The following is a 20,777-nucleotide window of genomic DNA, read 5'->3' on the forward strand; positions in this document are numbered from 1 at the left end:
GCGCCTAGTGGTGTTGAGTGACGGGTCACAACTTCTTCTAGGGGAACCACAAACATTCGGCAACATTAAGACCCCATGATTTAGGGCTCACTCCATCTTTTACAAGGAGAACAATCTGAATTATGCCATAGAATCCCTGATTTTTTCTCGCCATCTCATGGTCTTCTATTGAAAATTTCAAGCCATGATGTTGATTTTTTTCTCTGCCAGAAGTAAAGCGTTTGTGGAAATTTTAAACGTCACCATGGACGTTACTTTGTTTTGGGGCCAGCAAGTTGCTGATTGATCTGAATAAAACCCTTAAAGAAGTTAAAGTCTGAAGAGCAGCCGTTGCATAAGGTTTGTAAAGTAAAAAATCTGAATGAAATGGCGTTGCCCCCTCTTAATTATGCCGCGGCTTAAATTTAGCTTTGCATGATCTCATTGCCCTCAGTCAAACATTCCCGCCAAAATTCTCGCGCGGAGACGCCATTGACCAATCAGAGAAAAATCGTCCCACCAACCACCGAACACCACCGGGTAAAGGCCCAAATCCAATTGAACTCACCTCTCGCAATTTTAATCGTTCATTCAATTATACCATGTTATTACCTAGTTATTATCAATCTCTAATCTCCACGTTCTGCACATAGTATGCATAACTCTGCAATATCCAGAATTTCCTCCCGTAGCAGTTCGACTGGTGTTCACCTGAACTTGTGATCTTATCATTTTGTCGACGGATCTTTGGATTGGAAGGTGGGTTAATTTCTTACTTCCCGACTCACAAATTTTATATTATCACAATTTTAGCCGGTTTTTTATACGAATTTTCTTGCGAACCAATCCTCGAATTTCAGTTACCTTGAAGGCAGTCGTAGTTTCATTCTTAATTTTTCCAAAAGGAGTTTCACCACTTTTATCAATTCAGAATCCAATTTACCGCAAGCTCAGCGAGTTTTCACAACTCTCACACATTCAGTGCCAGAGCAATTACAAGTTTCCTCTGTTACTTAGTTAAGCATAGCATTTTAGCTTACTGATGGCTTCACATCACTAGTACATACGCGGAGAGTGCCAAATGGTAACAATACCAGTCAAGCGTTATGACTCTCTACGCTGCACCCATGAACTCTTGATGCAAACCTCTGAATTAGGTTGAACATGAACTTTTGACTCAATGGAATAATTATGACTGCCTGAGTCTCCAAGAGACTATGTTTATTTCTAGGTTTGGTAGGAATGCCAATTTAAAAGTACTCAATGGCAATTTATCTAGTTTGTCATTTATTCCAATCGATAGTTGTACTTAGCATTCCTTGAAATCTTGATCAGTAATCAATATTAAGTGAATCATTTTGAGTTGAATTATTCCTTAAAGCGATAGGTGTCAGGGGGCAGCTAATTTCAACATCAGCTGATTTTAAGCAAATGGCCCTCGAGTTGCAAGCCGAAAGAAACCTCAATTAATTTTAACGTGCATGGCTATCATTTCATTTCTTTCGTATCTGCTGCAGGATAACTAGTAATTCAATTTTGTTAAATTTTCTCGGATCTTTTATTCTCTGAGGCTCCATGCACTGGCCGGGTCTTGCAGTGAGCACAAATCATTAACCTCCAAATCCAGGTTAGCTGGATCTTAGATTCATCAAACAACTTTTCGGTCCATGTTTAGAGCCCAATTCTCTCGACTAAACTTGACAACAACTATTACTTCAACTTAATTGAATCAAGATTTTAACTGTGTAATTCCAATAAGAAAAATTTCCATTCCATAGAGCCGGACGGAAAGTTGGATAAAACATTGAACTGTGTCAATTGAGCTGAAGTAAATAATCAACCAAATGCTTTTCCATTTCTGATGAAAAGACATTTTCAGTTTGATGTACCCATCACCAAGTTTTTCACCTTCTATCTCATCAACACTTTTTGTGTTTGTAATGATTTAGGTAAGCAACTGCCAATCTTGGTCTGAAAACAAGAGACAGACTCTTTCTATGTATATCCTACAAGTACATAGTTAGTTCATCTCGAAGCAAAGCCTCGAGCTCTAGCCTTATAAACACTACAACCTGACCTCAAGGAAGAGAGATTACTGAAACTCATACGGAATGATATATTTCTATGTTCGATCTGTTTTCAGGTTGCAATAAATGGAAAGTATGAGATGGCTTTTTGCCCTGACAGCAATTTTGTATCTTAAAGTTGCTTCACCAGCAAGCAGTGTTGAATTTGATGAATACGTATGTTTTATTTTCATTTACTATCAAGTTTTCCTTCCTATTTTTAAGGCTGATTCATCCATCACAAGCACTATGAAAACGTTTTGCTCAGTTGTATAATTGCTAAACATCAGCAAAAAAAACTCTAGAAATTGGTGTCAGTATAAATATTTTACAATCCAAACAAGAAAATTACACCATGTCGCTAAAGGCTCTATAGACGCTATTAGTGGCGACGTCATCATAGGGATTCTCCATTATATCGAATTGGATCCAAACAATAACATTGGCATAACCTCTTTCAATGCTACCAATGAAAAAAAATGGATAAATATCGCTTTTCTGTGACGTTGCACTAATAGCGTCTATTGTAGTTGAGGAGGCTCTTTAACACAAAAAAACATCACTGTGGCTAGGGAACAATACTACCCATCTTGCAACTGACGATTTTATTGGGTGAAAAAAAACTTCGCCATCTTTCGTAAGTTTGAGGGTAGGTTTGCAATTTTTTACACACCACCCACAGGGCTCCCATGCAGAATTGGGAAAAACTCAAAGCATCAACTTGTGTATTGTAAAAAAACTTGGATACTGATTTCTCTCTACAACTTGATTAACTTCGCTCCCCTAAAAATTAGCCTATAGGAAGTTAGAACTCTCCCCTTGTGCCTTGAGTGTAACAATTAATGAACTTTTCCTTTATTCAGAATGCTGTAGAAATTGATTTAAATGAAGAATACAAGGTGAGCCCTGCAATCCCTCCAGAATTCCAAAAAAATGTCTACTTTTTGGATACTTTTGATAAGCCTGAAGAGGTTGCCAAGCGTTGGATAAAGTCTGAGGCCAAAAAGCCGGAAGCTGCTGCAGACATTGAACAGTATGATGGTATGTAAGCATTTTTCAGATAAATCATTGCACGTCAATACAGCATATCATTGAAACTTTTGGACCTATGTCACCGCCTATAATTAGTTTGAATGAATAATGTATGGATTTTTCCTTTATTCCTTCATTGCCTGCTGTAAAATTTCATGAAGAAATTCATCCGAGAAAAACAACAAGAACTCAAGTTGAGCCCAGAAGTTTTTATCTCTGGAAGCAAAGCGTGTTACAGACTGAATGAAGTTCTATCAGAACAGTTATGCAGTGATTAATTGCTTGCCAGATTAACAAAACTGTATCTAGTCTACTCTCATATTAATGCTGATGGATCTGTACCAGAAATAATGATTATTATTTCTCCACATTATTTGGATCCTTTTCCTCAGAATCAGCCTAACCACTTAAGATTGTGTCTAATTTTTCGTCAGGCAGCAATCGTGCAACACACGACCATTTGAAGCTCATTGTGTTGGTAAGTTTCAAACAAAAAAAAAGCAAAACTGACACAATTCTCACCATTTAAAATCATGATACATGGAGAAAACTATGAGTTTAGGAAACAAATTTTGAAAAAAGTGAGGAAAAAAGTTTGAAAATTCCTCAAAAAGTGCTCGAAAAATGCTTGATACAGTATAGTAGCTGCATGAACCATATTCAGAGTTAAACATTTCTTTAGTGCGGAGAGGAGCCTAGTTAAAATGCTGCTTGCAAAAGCTTAAGTAATACTTCTATTCTCTGTTTTCATTTAACAACCTTCCCTCAAATAATGAATTTTTTTTTTTTTTTTCTGTCGATCAGGGAAATGGAGGGTAGAGCCAATGGTAAACTATGCCCTGAAAGGTGACCTGGGTCTAGTTGTTGCCTCGGCGAATCGCCATTCAGCTATAGCAGCTCCCCTGTCAAGACCCTTCAAGTTCAATAATTCTCCGCTTGTCATCCAGTATGAGGTTGCATTTCAAGATAAGCTTGACTGTGGTGGAGGATACATAAAGCTTCTTACGAATGAAAAACATGATCTCAAGAAATTTAATAATCTCACTCCATATTCCATCATGTTTGGGCCAGACATCTGTGGCTCTAAAAGCAAGGTAAAAATCTCTTTATCACAAACTGGAATAAATTTTCTTTCCTCTCCATTTTGCTTATTCAGCAAATAATGTAGTATTATCCCAAAGCAACATGAGATGATACGGCCAAATTCAACTAGGAGGTATCAACTTTTTTTACTTCTTGCAAAACTATACATTCCTAACAAACTACAGTATGATGTATGAATCGCTTATTTTTGAAGAAACTTAAGTGCCGGAAATGAGAACTCGAGAAAAACAGTGGACATTGTTTTGATTGACATGCTGTAAGTCTTGGAGGTCAGAAAAATGAATGTAAGGGAAGATGGCAATTGAAAATCAGATTGTAATAGTTGCAGAAATTCCCCTACAATTAGAATGAAAAAAGAAGAACAAAACGAGGTGAGTACTATACTAAAAGAAAAAAATGAATTGGGGCTATCGTCTTTTTGAAAATGAACAGAATTCTTCCAACACATTTTCCCCTTAAGAAGTTAAATTTTTCTTTTATCAAGCCATGATGTGCTCAAAAATTTTCATTTACACTTTGTCTACATAAAATACGATTATCACTTACTGATGTTTATATTACTCATGATCGCTCACAAGTACAAAAAGTCACTAAGGTCTTAAAAATAAAGATATGACTAGTCAAGAAGAACAAATATTTATTCCCTCATTCTTGAAATTTCGAGATAATGAGCTTGTTCAATAATTTGTAACTCTTGCATTTTTGAAAACTAGAGAGTGCCCAAAGTTCACAGGAATGTTCCCCGATTTTTTGGAGTAATATTAACCCACGAAATACAAGTTCAAAGTTCCATATTTTGGGCTCCCATTCAAACGTGCGTCACTCGGGTTATCAAAGATGGCGTCCATTCTATCCGTCCAGCGATGGTCACACTTTTGACATCATGAGGTCGCAGCCGGCGAGGTACCTTTGCTGCGTGTGATAGTCCAAGAAGTAAACAAACAAACACTGGGCTGAATCTATCCGACTCCCTCTTGGACTACCACACGCAGCAGAGGTACTTCGCCGCCCGGGGCCTCGTGAGGTCATCGCCGGACGGATAGAATGGACGCCATCTTGGATAACCCGAGCGACGCGCATTTAATTGGGAGCTCAAAATACAGAACTTTGAACTCGTATTTCGTAGGTTAATATTGCTCCAAAAAATCGAAGAAAATTCCTGTGAACTATGTGCACTCTCTAGTTTTCAAAAATGCAAGAATTACAAATTACTGAACAAGCTCATTGTGTGAGGAACTCAAATCAAATCAAGATACGCGAGTACTATACACTGCTTTGGTGTTAAAATCTTTTTGAGAATGACTGGACTTTTCAAATGTTTTCAGACCCTAAAATTCCGTTTTTTTTTTGCTTGTCACTTTGCAACAAAATGCATCTATGCCTAAGCAATATTGAACCACGAAAAACTCCATTTTCGAGATGTTAGTGCTTAAGTTTTTTTGAGAATGATGGTTTAAGTGGCATGTCTATGGTAAGCTTCAAGTGCTCATCTTTAAACTTTTTCTCTGTCAAAAACTTCCTTTGTCTCTGCAAACCTAGAACTGTCTAGCTGCCTGAACCAGTCTTCACATGAGATGGAGATTGAAACCACAAAGCAATTGAACGTGCTGGTGTCAGAGATAAAAGGTCAATTGTTCGCCCCTTTCTCCTGTTATCAATTTGCTATTTGTATCTTGTTTCTGTTTTAGATTCATTTCATCTTGAACTACAAAAATCCTAAAACGGGTAAAATCTCGGAAAAGCATTGTAACATGTTGAAAGCACCAAACTCCATCTTCCAAGATAAACAACCTCATCTGTTCAGGCTAGTCGTCAGACCAGACAACACATACGCATTTTACCTGGATAGAGAGGTTAGCACATGGCCAAATCTTTAAGTTGTCTGTCTTGCAATCATTCAGTACCTATGTTAAGAAAATTAATTTTTTTCTAATTCAGTCAACCGAGTAGATCAGATAGTGATTAGAATTCATTGCCGTTTTTATATAATAAATGAGATCCCCACAAAATGTAGTGAAACTCAGATTTAGAGCATCTTTAAGGACTGGTGAACAATTTTGATACATTGACAGTTTTTTATAGAAAATATGATGAAAAATCCTGGTCTAACAGAACCTTTTTAAAAATTATAATGGCCCAAAAAATTGGCAATAGGCGATGAGTCATTGATTTTTGGTAAATGGATCAAGTGCTTCAAATTGTTAGTCTTGATTTGTTACTGCAAGAGGCGGTTTCAGAAATACAGTTCACCTCAACAGAAGTACAGAGTTTTTTAGTTATTTTTTTTAATCTACATACTTTCATTGGTAGCTGGGTCGAATTTGAGCATTATAGGCTAATTTTCCTATAAGAAAGATAATATTACCCATGGAGGCTCCTTAGCAAGGAGAGGGAAGTGCTTTAAACGCCAAAAGTTCAAAAATTTACATCTTGAAGAATTTTTGAGCTTGGAAGCTGCAATTTTGCTGAAGTTCATATTGAGGTTCATATATTACATGAGAAAAATTAATCAAGGTCTGAAACAGGACTGGTTTTGGTGAGGAATGACCCCAAATTGGTTGGTTTGGTAATTCTTTTGGTTTTTATTGTAGAAAGTATTTTTAGGGGTCTTCAAAATAAACCTGAAAACGGTTTGCCATAAACTTAAGTTGGTTTAACAATTTACTGTTCTTGATTGCAGTTAAAACACGAAGGTAATGCCACGCAGGAAGATGAATTTGAACCGTCTATTTTACCGCCTCTTGAGATTGTGGACGAAACAGATAAAAAACCAGAAGAGTGGGACGAGCGAGAGAAAATACCAGATCCCGAAGCTGTGAAACCTGATGATTGGGATGAGACTTTACCAGCGACTATTGTAGATCCAGCAGCGGAGAAGCCAGCTGGTTGGTTAGATGACGAACCGGAGTTTATCCCAGACCCTAATGCGATACGGCCTGATGACTGGTATGTATCCTTAGAATGCTCTCAGCATCTGAGGTTATGAGTGGAAATGTGGGATTCTTCCTAAGTTTTGATGATTTACAAGTTTAAAGCCCATTTTCTCTTGACTGCCCGCGCAGTTAACTTGAAATCCTGAGAATACATACATATTTGCAGGCACAGTCAAGCCAGCGTCCAGGGATCTTCAAGCACATTCTTAACAGCCGAGGCTGCTATCATAGCATTTCCTTGTTTTCTGTGCAGGTGTATGAGGGAATGAAAAATTTAAAACAAAATTAATCCCATGTATTTGTCGCCTATTGTAATGTTTGTTAATTATTGCACTTAAGAAAGTCATTTTAAATTATTAGCATTATCATTCCTAATTGTGAATAATTGACTAAAATTACTTGTTTTACTATGCATAGTTGTGAATAATTCACTTAAATTATTCGCTCTTTGCTTCGTTTGAAAAACTCACTATCCCCACATCCCAATTTTGTCTGGATGGAACAGAGCTCTTCATAACTTGTTCTGCCTAATAGGGATGCTGACATGGATGGCGAATGGGAGCCAGCAAAAGTGGAAAATCCCCTCTGTAAAACGGCTCCAGGCTGTGGGCCATGGTCTCCGCCAATAATTCCAAATCCTGACTACAAAGGACCGTGGAGAGCACCTTTAATCGACAATCCCAACTACAAAGGGAAATGGTATCCACGCAAAATTCCCAACCCTGAATATTACGATGACAAGAAAGTTTTCAGTTGTGTGAACATTGTAAGTACATCAAAATTCTATCCGACCAAGATACCTCTATAATATCAAATGCCCTTGCAACTCTGCCTTTCTCTTCACCGCTCATCTTGATTTTTTAATAATTTTTTTTTTTTTTTTTTTTTTATCTTTCAATGGAAGTTCATTTTTCTTTCCACAAGCCTGGCTAATCACCAAGCTGATTTCATGGGGACATTATGCTGCCTCTGATTTTGTAATTGTTCCCTGCGTTTTCCTTTAATGTTAAAGGCTCGAAAGAGGTTGTTCCATATTGTTTGACTCAAAAGCTAGAGGGAAATGGCAGACGTACAGTTTATGCTTTCTTTTTTGGCAATAATACCAGAGTAATATAGGGAAATGCTTTTGTTTAGTCCCTTTTTTCTTTTTTTCAAATTTGATCTGGTTTTACAGGGTGCTGTCGGATTCGAGCTTTGGTCTCTTTCAAAAAATATTTATTTTGACAATATTTTATTGACGGACAGTGTGGAGTATGCGGACCAGCTCACACAACAGACCTACACACTTAAGGCTGATAAATTCAGCGCAGAAGGGGTGAGGAATTTTGTACTGCTAACATTTTCTAAAATAAATACAGCAAGCAGAGGAACTTCTCACCTAAAACTTGAGTTTTCAATTTCAGAATCCAGCGAATTTTTTCTGAAGACACACCATAATATTACAGAAGACTGAATGTCATGGTAAGAAGTATCTGTTCAGAGACTGACACACCATCAGCCGGTTTTTTTTTTTTCTCTTATGAGAAAATGGAAGCAGAAATAGCTATTGTGAGGGCGGAGGGGAGGCCAGGCATTTGCCCAGCCCTGCGTTTTGGAGTCGGGCCAGGAAGAATCGCTCGAAACTACGAGGGAGGAAAAAAAGGCCAGAAAATTGTCTGGAGGAGTTTTGGCTTGCAAAATGAAATAATTGATCAACTATCTAAACAACCTAATCGATTATTTTGCTCATGCGTGCGACTATATTGCTACCCGCTACACTTCACTATAAGGCAGGGAGATAATACAAAAAAGAAAGAAAAAAACTCGTCACTTCTTGTCCAGCCTTGCAAATACATGAAATAGCGCTCCTGCTAATTTCAACCCCTAATTATCCATAACTGCCGTATCTGTCATGGCACCAGAATAAATTATGCCAGATATCCAGGCATCAGTGGTGGCTGTCAAAGACTTACACTCAGAATTTGGAGCTGGTAAGTTCGAAGGGCCTACAAGGCTCTGAACCGAATGATGACTCTGAATCTATACACTCCATCACATAATTAAATTAATTCTGTGTGAAGTTATGTGTTGAATGCCAGTAAAGGTGCCTGAATTATTCCACATTTTTTGCTTAATATTTTACATCAGCATTCTTTTCTCCTACCTGGTAAAAAATTATTTTTTATGTACGCTTACCTTATTTTAATTGTATCTTTTGATTTTAATCCATCCCAGCAATCCTGGTTCGATTCTTGGTTCAGCACTGCAAGCAATGGCAAAAGCAAGATACCCACATGGAACGAAATCAAAAAGTACTTCCAGGAGAATCCATGGATGTACGCAGTTACAATTGCTGTTGTACTTCTTCCTCTCGTCTTGTACTGCACCTTCTGCTGTGGTAGCCGGAAGAGTAAACAGGTAAGTGTTCTTGTCTGCAAACGTCACAACAAGTGTTCTAATTGCTGTCAAAGCAGACCCTGTGGCAGGAATCAGTGTAAGCGATCCTGTTACCGCAGCAAAAAATCCTGTTGCACTCCTCGATCATGCTGTAGAGTCTCAAAATGCACGCCTCTCTGTTGCTTACCACCTACCTGTGTACGCCCGGTCAAACTTCGTCCTGCAAAAGTCAAATCCGTCTCCTGCATACAGGCTGTACCGGCTGTCGGTTGTCCACCGGCTATACCAGCTGTCGGCTATCCTCCTTTGTCAACTGGGTTCTGCTGTATTCGATGTGGCTACCCAAATTCATTCATGGCCTGAATCCTTCCACCCTAACTCTCCTCCCTAATTCTGTTTGTGATATACTTTGTGTGCCTTTTAAAGTGGAACAATAATTTTTGCCCTGCGCTATGATTATAACGAAAGACTCTACTCAACAAAATTGTGGAGAGTTACTAGAACTGAAGGAAAGATGAAAATTTCTGGGAATTTGAAAACAGTAACCAAGGGAAGAGGCCTTCTCAACTTGCCCGTAATAATTGTCATTAAGTTAAATCGTGGATACTTTTTGGCTCTCATCAGTTCAATGTTTCCAACAGTCTTTAATACCTCTTTATCCTGTAAGTGAAAGTTCATTGAAATACATTAGTCGTCTGTGATTCTCAAATTGATCTTAGCCCTGTTTTGTAGAAGCACCAGGATGTCATGCATACTGAATCGTTTACAAGCAAAGGGACTTTGGTGTTGCAAAATGCAGATTTAAGGTGTAAATATGACTGAATGTAGGAGTGTTTTACTGATAATTTGGCATAAGAAGCGCATGAAAATGTTATACCAAAATGGTGTTTAAGTAGTTCAAAGATTGTCTCCCAATGAAAATATTGTCTTGAGAAAAAATCCATTTTCATCTTTTATCTGCTATGATTAGGGCACAAAGTCTTTTGATTGAAATTTAGTCCATGCCATCTGTTGGTAGAAAAATGAGCCAAACTCCTCATAATTAATCATTTGAGATGCCCAAGCGTGTTACTTAAAAAAAAATTCTATTTTTCAACGGAATTTATCAGAAATTGCTGTCCTGAAAAATTTCTCCCTCAGGTCTGCTGTCCCATTGTTACCAAGGTGTGTAGAAAAATCAGTGCTTTTTACCATTTAAATCCAAGTAAAATATCTACAGTAAGTCGCAATGATGCACTTTCCTATAAAATGAGCTCATGTAATTTGCATCATTTCTTACAATGGGTAAAAACTTGTGAGAATGAAACTAAAAACACCAGAAAACTTAACATTTTTTCTGCTTCAATTGCAATTTATTAATATACACACCCATGGATTGCTTTTGCAGTTCTATCTGGTGTGCTGTGACTAAACTCCGCAGTCCTTTATCGTCCTAAAGCCTTTCTTCTGTTTGATACATTCGGTCATCTCTGCTCACACCCATTGTCTCCATTCTCCGATCTCCCACCAGTCATCCACTCTGTCTCCTCTCCTGAGGAACTTGATTCCGAATTTTTTTGGCAGCCTTTTTCCTTCCACTGTGTGATAACCTCATACCACAGCATCTATATAGCATGCCATCACAAACAACCAGCCATAAAACGAAATATTTTAAAAAATACCGCAAACGCATTCACCTTTTTTTCATTGTAAACATTCTTCAGTAAGCTGAACAAAAATCTGCGGAGTGGAAATTAGAATATGTATTCAGGGAAAGTGTGGTTACTTATATCTCTTTAGTACAGAAAACTTTGCTGCTTTCTAATCATCTTCTCGTTTTGAAACAGTGAGTAAGCCACAAAACCGCCCCTGCCGACTATTTTTCAGGTTTTAAAAAGCTTTTGACACCCTCTTACACAAAAAGACTTCTGTTACCAACCCTCTCTACGTTGATGAATGTGATGGGCAACTTTCTTCAGACTACCATGTAATGATGACCCGAAATTAGCTCTGAAGTTTTCTTTTCTTAATTAGTGTTCTCTTACAATATTTTATGATAACCTTATTGAATATTCTCCAAGTTGTAGGCCAATTCATAAAACTTTTTATTTTCTTACTGCTGTAGGAAACTATGAAAAGTCTATTTTACACGACTTATTAAGAAACGGTAAGAAGGGGGCCGCACTCTTTTTAAGTAAATCTTCCAGTGGAAAGTAGTAGGACTAGGTAAAAGAAAATGCCAATCATGTCATCTGCTAAGGGAGCAGCAGTACCTCTCTTCAAAAATAGCTGTGACGCTACATAGGAACACCATCAATGGCTAAATATATTTTGCCTGCCTACAAAATGAATCATTAAAAAAATAAAATAATTAAAGTTGCTTATTCTTTGCATCTCTAAGTACCCAATTTTCGGACTGAAATATTTTTGTGGAACATTCCTGAAGGAATTTGATCGTCAAAGGGAATCTTCAACTGTTCTGTCTTAAAATTGTTTCTCTTTTTTTTATAATACATACTTTCATGAAGTAACTCTACTTTCCTATAAACTTGTTTTAATTATTTAAGGACAGTGTTTCCCTCGTTTCTCGTCATTCTTTCTCTTGAAACAGTTACATTTGTCCCAACACTTCCTAGCACGCGGACATTTTTTTATATTTCCTCAAAATTTATCTAGTCCTGCAGTGGCAATTAAGATAATTTTTATTCAGTTAAACATCCCTCAATATGTCTTTAAACAACCAAAGTTACAATCAGGAAATACCAGGAAATGTCAGACAATTTTAAAATTCTGGAGAAACCTGTCAAATCACCACTTTTTGTGTTCTAGCATGGGTTTGACCTTTCGAAAAACAAATTTTGCATGAAATTTATTTCATATTAGTGATGTCTTCTCAACCATCTGGCATTTCCTCTAATGATAGGGAATTTCACCGAAATGTTTCAGGGGATTTTCGAAAATTCCAGGGAATTTTATTTTTTACATCCAGTGGCAACCCTGTTTCAATAAAAATGCAAGAGTATTTTTATACTTGGCTATCTATTGTTTGTAACTATGAAGGAAATTAGTGAATGTTTTGACACCAAACAATTCTGCATTGCACTTAATTTATTTTCACTTTAGGCAAATATTTGGCGAAGTTTCCAGATATTTGCATGAAAGCACTCTGTTTCTCTTTATGCTGGAGGCTCATAAGTTGCTCTGCATTGGATCAGACCGAAGGAAATTGCTGTCCTCAGCTCGAAGTATCCCCTTTTCCTACCCTCTCATGCCTCTTTTCAGCCAGGAAATCCCCTACCTTCCCATTAGCCACAACGTTCTTTCATTATTTTTTTCAAGCATGTAAAGCGGCCATTTTAAAGGTAAGGAAGCTGACTTACCGGCCACATCATTAGATTTGAAATTTGATGAAGTTTTTGACATCAAGTCAATAGGCGCACTCAAAAGAGGGCTCGCACTTACTGTTTTGACGCATTGTGAGAAATATGTAATCACAGGTTTATTACTTACAATGTTTAAACAACAAAAGATCGCAACTAACAAGTTCAGAAAAATCGAATTATTCTATGAGATATCTTGCAATATTTGCATCTTGAAGCAAGAAGAACAAAGTCAATTTTGCTGATGAGCCCTGGACTACGTAAGAAAACTATGTTGTTTGCCTCATCAGCGAAATGGACCGTACTCTCTTTGCTTCAAATGCCTCAGTGTGTTTGAACTAGTTCGGTAATCTTGTCTAATGCCAGGCAAAAGATGCAAAATTTAAAAATTGTAAATCAAAGATGCAATAGGGCTGCTAGGCAGTTTTCTCAAGACATCTTGACCCGAAAACACAGTAGTTATGACCCTCTGCTCTCAGCTACTGGGATAATATCAAGTTTTTCAGGTAATCCATTTTTATCGGAAGAAAGCTGGTAACGTCCATTTGTTCTAACGGGTTTTCTTTACCAAAGCAGATTTGACTCTTGCACTCTCAACTTTCTCATAGTTTTGAGTGGCTTTGCCGAGTCCTTCATATCCAGGATGCTTTAGTTCTGATGAAATTTTATTTTTCCCCAGGATAAAGAGTCTTCGGCTCGGGCTAAAAAGACTGATGAGGTTGTGGCTGATGATGCAGTGGAAGCTGAAATGGCAGAAGGAGCCGAACCAGAAGAGATAAATGAAGATGAAGAAAGTGATGGTGAAAGGAGAGGTGTCTCAAATCAGGAGCAAGACCAAGAGGGAGACGATGAAGAGCGCAATAGCCAAGAAGATTCCACAGACTCGAGTGCCTACAATGGAAAAGACGAGGAATCTACTTCAACGGTGAGATAATCCCTTTACTTTAGGTGTAAGGTAGCAGAGAGTATGGAAGGTTAGAGGCCCGACTCAATGCTAAGTAATTGAAACAGAAGCGCTCACTGGCAACGTACGTAACTACCATTTTCTATTGCTTACCAGAGACTGGCGGCGGGTATGTTGCTGCCGGACTACCTCCACGCAGGCAATTTTTCATACATTGTCCATCCGCAACCTCGCTTGGCCAATCAGCGCAGTAGTATAGAAATCTCGCTCGCCGCGCACTCTCGCACCAACGTACGCAACATCTTGCTCACGGCTCAACTTCCGTTTCAATTCTTCCCTATCCAATCGGGCCTCTAACCTTCCATACTCTCTTTAAGGTAGACAGCTCATAATAACAAACAGAATTATCTGTGATCCGTTTCTTGTATCTCTTGATGAGAGGTGCAAAACTTCGGAGACTGAACAATCAATCAGGTCTCAATAAAAATGTGAAAGCCACCGAAAAGGAATTTTTGAGTTAAGGCACCAGAAAAGAGGTTAAATCCGTGGTAAAACCGTATCCACAAACCTCGAATACCTCACTGAGACTGAACAAATGAGAGAAAGAAGAAGGAAACTACATGGTGGCCCAAAGGGCCACTTTTTAAAGTGGAATAAAAACGAACTTACATTTTTGATAAAAAAACACTGACTCCCAAGCGGAAGGAGACAGACAAGCAGTAGTGCAGCCGAGTGGTCCTCCTCTCTGATTGGCTCAGCGTGAGCGCAAGTGCAGGGAGAAAAGGAAGGGAACTTAAAATGTGTGTGGCCATGTATATGACCACGTTATAATAGTGCTTGAATTCGCACATTGTTTAATGGTCCATTCCCTTTGACCAAGAACAACCTCATTTACAGCTTCTCATTTTTTTGGTATGTTTTGTTCCTAGGAGGCACCGGACTCACCTGTCGCCGGGGCAGGAGATGCGCCAAAAGCACCAAAAAGACGTGCCAGGCGAGACTGATCAAATTCTCTTCAACTAGTAATAGATAAGATTTTACTGTCTATCTTTCCTCATCCTCCTACCCTCCCTCTTTTTCTATTTTTAGTTTTTTGAAGTTTCCTTTGAGTGCTTTGTATTCACTGAAATCTAGTAGGTAATTTTTTCTCAATGAAGAAGCAGACGTGAAGGGAGAAAACTCTATCATTCTGCTTTTTTGTCCTGTGAACACAGAGGGGAAATTCTTAATGATCCTATAAAAACCTTCTCAGCATTGAGAGAAGGGGCTGAATTCAGAGGTATCACCCCTATCTCTAATGAGGAAACACATAGATAATAATCTCCCCTTGCAATTCCTCTGGATAAAAGAGGGAATATTGCCTGCATAAAATGACTGCTCTCTCTAGAGCTTTGAAGACTGTTGCTCAGATCACCCAGTAGTTGGTGGTTAGGAATGGAGCGGAAAAATTGTTCGTTAACATAATTAATTGGTCTCTTTTTTGAGTTTTTATTTTGATGAGCTCTCCAGTAAAACATTTTATATTGAAAGGAAGATAATCAATTAGTATTTAACTGCAGCCCTATTTATATATTCAACAAATAACTATCGATGAAGCGGTAGTGAACATTTATTTGATTTTTATTTTAATTATCTTTAAAAACAAAAGGAAAGAAAAACAGAAATTGATAATTTTCTCTTCATTCTTCAGGAAACTGACTGATTTTACTATACATAACAGCAAATGTTTCGAATTTTAGCCTAATTGAAAATACTACTAGTAGTGTAACTAGTATACACTAATGAAAACAGATATTTAGATACCTTTTGGTTTCCTTGATTGGATTATCTTTTTTTTTTTTTGGTCTCTCTTGCTCGATAAGTTTTTGAACTCACAAAGAGAAGGAAGATTAGAAATAAAAAGAGGTATCTAAAGAAATTCATATTTTTTGGTCATATTTTCGCTCTTTACCTCTTCCATACCACAGAAGGTTTTTTTCTTTTCTGAGCAAAGTTGATTCTTTGTTGTTTTACTGACTAACTCCTCAACTGATGAACTCAAATTATAAATAAATGTTACAAGTTGTGATATTAGCCTTGTGTAGTATCCATTTGTTGTTATTTCTGAATTTCTAGGATACATTTGATTATTAACTGCGTACGCTCAGTTATTCGACAGACATCTCCTGAAGCTTTGTTTCCATGAGATATTACTTGATTCATTTCACCACTCTCCACTCCTCTCCGTCGACTTGTATGCAGGTTACCTTTGTTAATTCCATTTTTTGTGAATAATGCATTTCTTTTCTTGTTAGGTTTTCTTTTTTCATTATTTTTTAAGTTATCTTTTTAGTCACCTCGAGAAGAAAAATCCACAAACTTTGTACAATGACCAAGCCAGAATAGTAATGTTAGCACTCGACCAAATTCTTGCCTTTCAAAAAATGCTGATTTTCCCCCAATAAGTCATTATCTGGAGAATTCAGTTTTAATCTACCAACTCCTCCGACCCTGAAAACATTTTCTTCATAGCTCAGATCTTAGGAAAATAATATGAGTATTGAAATGGGCATTCAAACTACATACAATATGTCATTTTTCTCAGTATTTGTCACTTTAGAGTCAGGTTAAAAATATTTTATTCATTTACATACGCCTCAATAATCCTGAGGATTTTATCAAAGTTTGGCTCTCATTTTCGGGTCGGAGTTGAAGCATGTCAAAACCGAATTTCTGATTGGCTGTAAACCAAGAGCGTAGAATGATGTTGAAATAATTTTCTGGAGTAAATTGTGGGAACACTGGTTAACTGTTCTTTGATCAAGTGAAAGAGTAGTAACATTCTTTGTTATCTTAGCTGCCTCCTCTGATCATTACAAAATTTGGGGATTTTTTTTACTTAAACTGGCTATATAGTGGTTTATTGTGTTATGTATTAAAGTTTAATGTGCATTGTTTGACAAATCTTGTCACTTCTATTGTTTTGTTCATTGTACAGTGCATCGTTTAACTAGTTAAATATAATAGGCATGAAACTGTCTGCAAAAGGAGTACGTAACTCTCCTCCGTAGAATCAGCTCTCACCTTAAAAAACTGTGTCGAAACATCATCAAATGTAGTGCCTACATTATCCTTCAACATCTCAAAATTTTGAAGTTTATTTTTGGTGGCTAGCTTTTAAAAAAATCTGCATCACCCTTTGTCAACTGTCGATGGCTCTCTTGTTTTACAAATTGTACCTCTCGAGTTCTACGACTGAATACTTGATACTGTCTATGGGAGCTGCATCAATTTACTATCACCATATCTTGTGTATTAATTTCTGCATGCAAGACCTTCATTCAGATTCTATATTTCTACAGAATTCTTAACTCGAAATCATACTTATTAACAGCATTTTGAAGTCTCGTTACCCTTGTTGGATGAGGCCAAAATTCTTTCGGGAGCATAATTTTCTTTATGGCATGCAGAAAGTTAATTCATCACTGGCAGTTGATGCCGATTTGTATTTGCTTTGTAGAAAATTTACAGATGGACTTTACTAAGTATTTGAACTCTAATTTCAGAGATCTTGAAGGATTGTAGTCTTGGGTAGAATTCTATGGACTGATTTAGTGACCGAGCCATTTCATGTATTGCCAATGAATTCAGTTGCCCTTAAAAGGTGCAGCTTAGCAATTGATATGAGAGCAGTTCATTAGATCTAGGTGAAACGATCGAATGATGTCACTAAGTCAGTCTATTGGTGTGATCTTCAATCAAATTTTGAAGTTACCTTGTCTCAGTTCACGATTATGGGTGCAGGGGCAGAGCAAAGTACATGTATCGGTCAATTGCCTCATACGAATACATTGTTTGAATGAAGAAGGTCGAACTAGCAATAAAAGACATTTATTTCTTTAGCAATGTGGATTACACAGGATCTAAGCTACTTATGAAACAATTGCCTTACTTGTCAAACATTTACTCCTAAGCTATATAATTCGTTTGACTAATGATTCAACCCCCATGTTGAAGATCACCTAGTAAAAATCTATGCATTTGGCACTGTGACTAATATACTTTTTCACTGGATAATGCGTCGTTCTCAAAAATGTACGCATCAACTTGTTTTGGCTCAAATACAAAATGATGGGTCCATGTGAATATCGCTAACGTGATGTCATATGAAGTTCACCCGTTTTTTGTAAACCAACAAGTATAAAGTGATAAAGATTTTGAGTAATCTCTGGGTACACGTTTTTGAGTTAAAAAATCCTCTTCTTGAATCTTGAAAGAAAATTCTTCATCTCCTATTCCCTCAAACTAATTATCCAAAATAAGATGAAGGCTTGATCTTCACTTGCAATTTAATCTTTAATTTTTCCCGAAATCAGTCATGTTTAAAAATATTTCTTTTTGCCCAATATTTCTGGAGTTTATTTTAGAAATATTATACTTTCTTCAATCCATTGCTCCATCGTAACTTCCATCATAAAATAATTATTATGATGATTGTTTTGAAAACCCTGTCCTTCTAAACCATTCTTAATGAAAGAATAAATTCGTCACAGTGACCACGTAGATTGTGTTTCAAAGATGCATCAGGAAGGACAAAATTAAAAAAAAAAAAACCAATCTGACCAAGATTTACCTTTGCCAATGAAAGCCTTGTTTGTTGTTGACTTGAAATCAATTTTTACTCACTATGTAGAAATGCAGCTAATCTTACAGAGGTTGTGTATTGAAACTTCAAAATGTATTCTTGATAATTTGTGAGCTCAAGGTGTAGTTTTTTTTAATCTTTAAGAGTAATCTACCCCATATGGTAGCAAGAGATTATTTGTGCCACGGCCGTTTTATGTTATCTGAGCTAAAGCTCACTCAGTCTGACTGCAATTATTAACATTTTGACCAACTCTGTCGGAGGTAAATGGGAAAAAGTACTTTTATTGTACTTTGTACAATTGTACTTTTTATTGACCCCCAAAAAACCAATAACATTGCTCTCTGAAGCTCCAAATTTGATCCCAAACGTAGCGCTGAGTAAAATGACGTTATATCAACTAATCATGAGTGACATCTCTCAGCAGTTGTATATATCTCTTTTGCACTTACGAGTGTCCAGTTAGCAAGACTACGATATATTTTCAGCCTTTACTTTTGATGTATCAAAGCTCATTTATAATTTTATACATTTTAGAAGTGTGTTGCTAGAACTTTGATTATAGTTCAAGGTATCTTTTAAAGTATTAAAATAATCACTGATTTTGGAGTCAAATTTCAGCAATATTATGTGGTGGTCATTTTTAGAACTAGTAGGGTGGATCTTCAAAAACGAATTATCATAAAAATTTAGCCTTTTTTTGTTATTATATTCAGCTTATATTGTTTGATACTATTAAACCCTTTAATTCTCAATGGAACAAACAAACACTGAAGCATAATCATTTAATCAAAAATTTTCCTCCTTTCAGGTAGCCCTTTCCTACTTTTATACTTTTATTGCATTTCAATTTATTATATATTTTCCAAAATCTAGTTTATATTCTACCTGTCAGTTGTTTTTACCAAAGTATTGTCATGTTTTTTTATGGTTTTTAAAAAAGTGTACCTATTTTTCTTAAATTATTGTATTGTAAATATACAAGCTTTGAGCAATTTTGAAAGGAGACTCGTTTAAGAATTATTATTTTTTCTTCTTAACTGCGCATAAAAACCTGCGGACAAACAATCAAGCTGTTTTTCAATTGGAAGTTTGATTCATTGTACTCCTTTAATTTCCAAGGCATTTGTGCAGGACAGGTTCAGTAAAGTAATGAGGAAATTTATTGTTTTCAGAACATACGAGAATGCTTCAATTTGTACCTTGTCTAGTTGCATTGTTCGTACTCTTGCAAAGTTTGCATAGAGCCTCCATTAGATATGTAGAGCTTACTTGATGTGATGGTTTTATTATTGCAAAAATCAGTTAAAACTTGATGGGACAAAATTTCCACCGGACAATAAAGTTTTTTCATTATTTAAAGTTCCAGACCTTACTGAAAATCAATAGATGAAATTCACCCATTGTAGTCCAGTCAATCTGGCCCAAAAAAGGGGTCTACTTTGCGAAAATCTGAGGAGAAAAAAGTAAGACGGATTCCTATGTAATTTGGGTCGCTGAATCCGAATCTGATGTTTGCCAACAAAAATTTTGACCGGAAATGGCCGCCATCTTGAAAAAATGGCGGAAAATCACGTTTTTTCCCCAAAATCCCCCAAAATCTCACTTATTTTGGGGTTTTCGACAAAATAAGTTATCTTCACTTTAAAAGTACGTAAAATTTCCTATCAAACGGCTTTTAGATTTTTGAAATCGAACAATTAGGGTAAAAGTTATGGGCGATCGCGTTAGGGGTGGTTTTAGGGGTTGATGAATTTTTCACCAAAATTGCTGCGTAAAAACGCTGTAACGCCGTTGGAAGTGAAACAAAAATTCCGAAAATGGTTTGCATATGTCCCCCTGGGTACCAGTGACTCTCCGCCATGAAGAAATCCCCCACCCCCGCCCCTCCCCCCGCGCCCCTCATTCAATGTGCACTTTTTTCAATTAAATCACACTAATTACAGATGCCGAAAATGTATGCAAAACCCTCATGGATCACTTGGTTTTCCAACTCCCATCACCCCCCTTAATCCCGTTATGACCCCCCTCACCTACCCCTCCCCCGTCAACCCCCTCCCCGCCCCTCCATCCCTCCACCCCAAACCCTTATTAGCCATATAAGAGCCACCGAACCGATTCTGAAAGCAAGATTTTTTTTTTTTATTTTTGTTTTTTTTACAGGCGGCGAAAATCTTTTAAAGACTTCATCTTAGGCAGCTAGGAACTCAAGATGGATGTGTGGGATTTCCACCCACTAAAAACCCCTCCGCTTTGAGTGAGCAAATTGAAAAAAAAGAGCACCGAATGAATGTTGTCTTGAATAGCTGTTTCTCTGTAACATTTTCCATAAATCCGCTCCAACCCGGTAAATTCGGTATTATACTGACTGCTGAAATTACAGAGTGAGAAATCGCGTTG

At 37.1% G+C, this 20,777-nt stretch overlaps 2 protein-coding genes across 3 annotated transcripts in view; one reads left to right on the plus strand and one right to left on the minus strand.

Moving 5' to 3' along the window:
* The first annotated feature begins 641 nt into the window (after window positions 1-641).
* LOC109031482 (calnexin) lies at window positions 642-19,383 on the plus strand. 2 transcript variants are annotated; one of them, XM_019043004.2, is made up of 11 exons: window positions 642-738; window positions 2,123-2,222; window positions 2,909-3,086; window positions 3,882-4,171; window positions 5,870-6,034; window positions 6,862-7,127; window positions 7,649-7,880; window positions 8,289-8,429; window positions 9,329-9,511; window positions 13,529-13,774; window positions 14,683-19,383. In XM_019043004.2, the coding sequence occupies exons 2-11, from the start codon at window positions 2,133-2,135 to the stop codon at window positions 14,755-14,757; spliced, it is 1,866 nt and encodes a 621-aa protein (XP_018898549.2). In that variant the 5' UTR covers window positions 642-738; window positions 2,123-2,132; the 3' UTR covers window positions 14,758-19,383. The 2 variants fall into 2 exon arrangements, with proteins under 2 accessions (XP_018898549.2, XP_072155951.1); XM_072299850.1 differs by lacking the exon at window positions 642-738 and adding an exon at window positions 1,585-1,606.
* The window catches only part of btv (dynein cytoplasmic heavy chain beethoven), an 87,135-nt gene continuing 84,718 nt past the window's right edge, over window positions 18,361-20,777 (minus strand). Inside the window, exon 68 of the mRNA XM_072299625.1 lies at window positions 18,361-19,782. The gene's annotated coding sequence lies outside the window, so the exon portion shown is untranslated. The remainder of the gene's footprint in view (window positions 19,783-20,777) is intronic.

Source organism: Bemisia tabaci, chromosome 4, assembly GCF_918797505.1.
Source record: "Bemisia tabaci chromosome 4, PGI_BMITA_v3".
NCBI classification, from domain to species: Eukaryota; Metazoa; Arthropoda; class Insecta; order Hemiptera; family Aleyrodidae; genus Bemisia; species Bemisia tabaci.

Excerpts from the sequence above, each read along its gene's own strand:
- LOC109031482 (XM_019043004.2), top strand. The coding sequence starts at position 2,133 with ATGGAAAGTATGAGATGGCTTTTTGCCCTGACAGCAATTTTGTATCTT. Across the intron at positions 2,223-2,908 it reads GTGTTGAATTTGATGAATAC|AATGCTGTAGAAATTGATTT; the intron begins GTATGTTTTATT and ends TCCTTTATTCAG. Across the intron at positions 6,035-6,861 it reads CATTTTACCTGGATAGAGAG|TTAAAACACGAAGGTAATGC; the intron begins GTTAGCACATGG and ends TCTTGATTGCAG.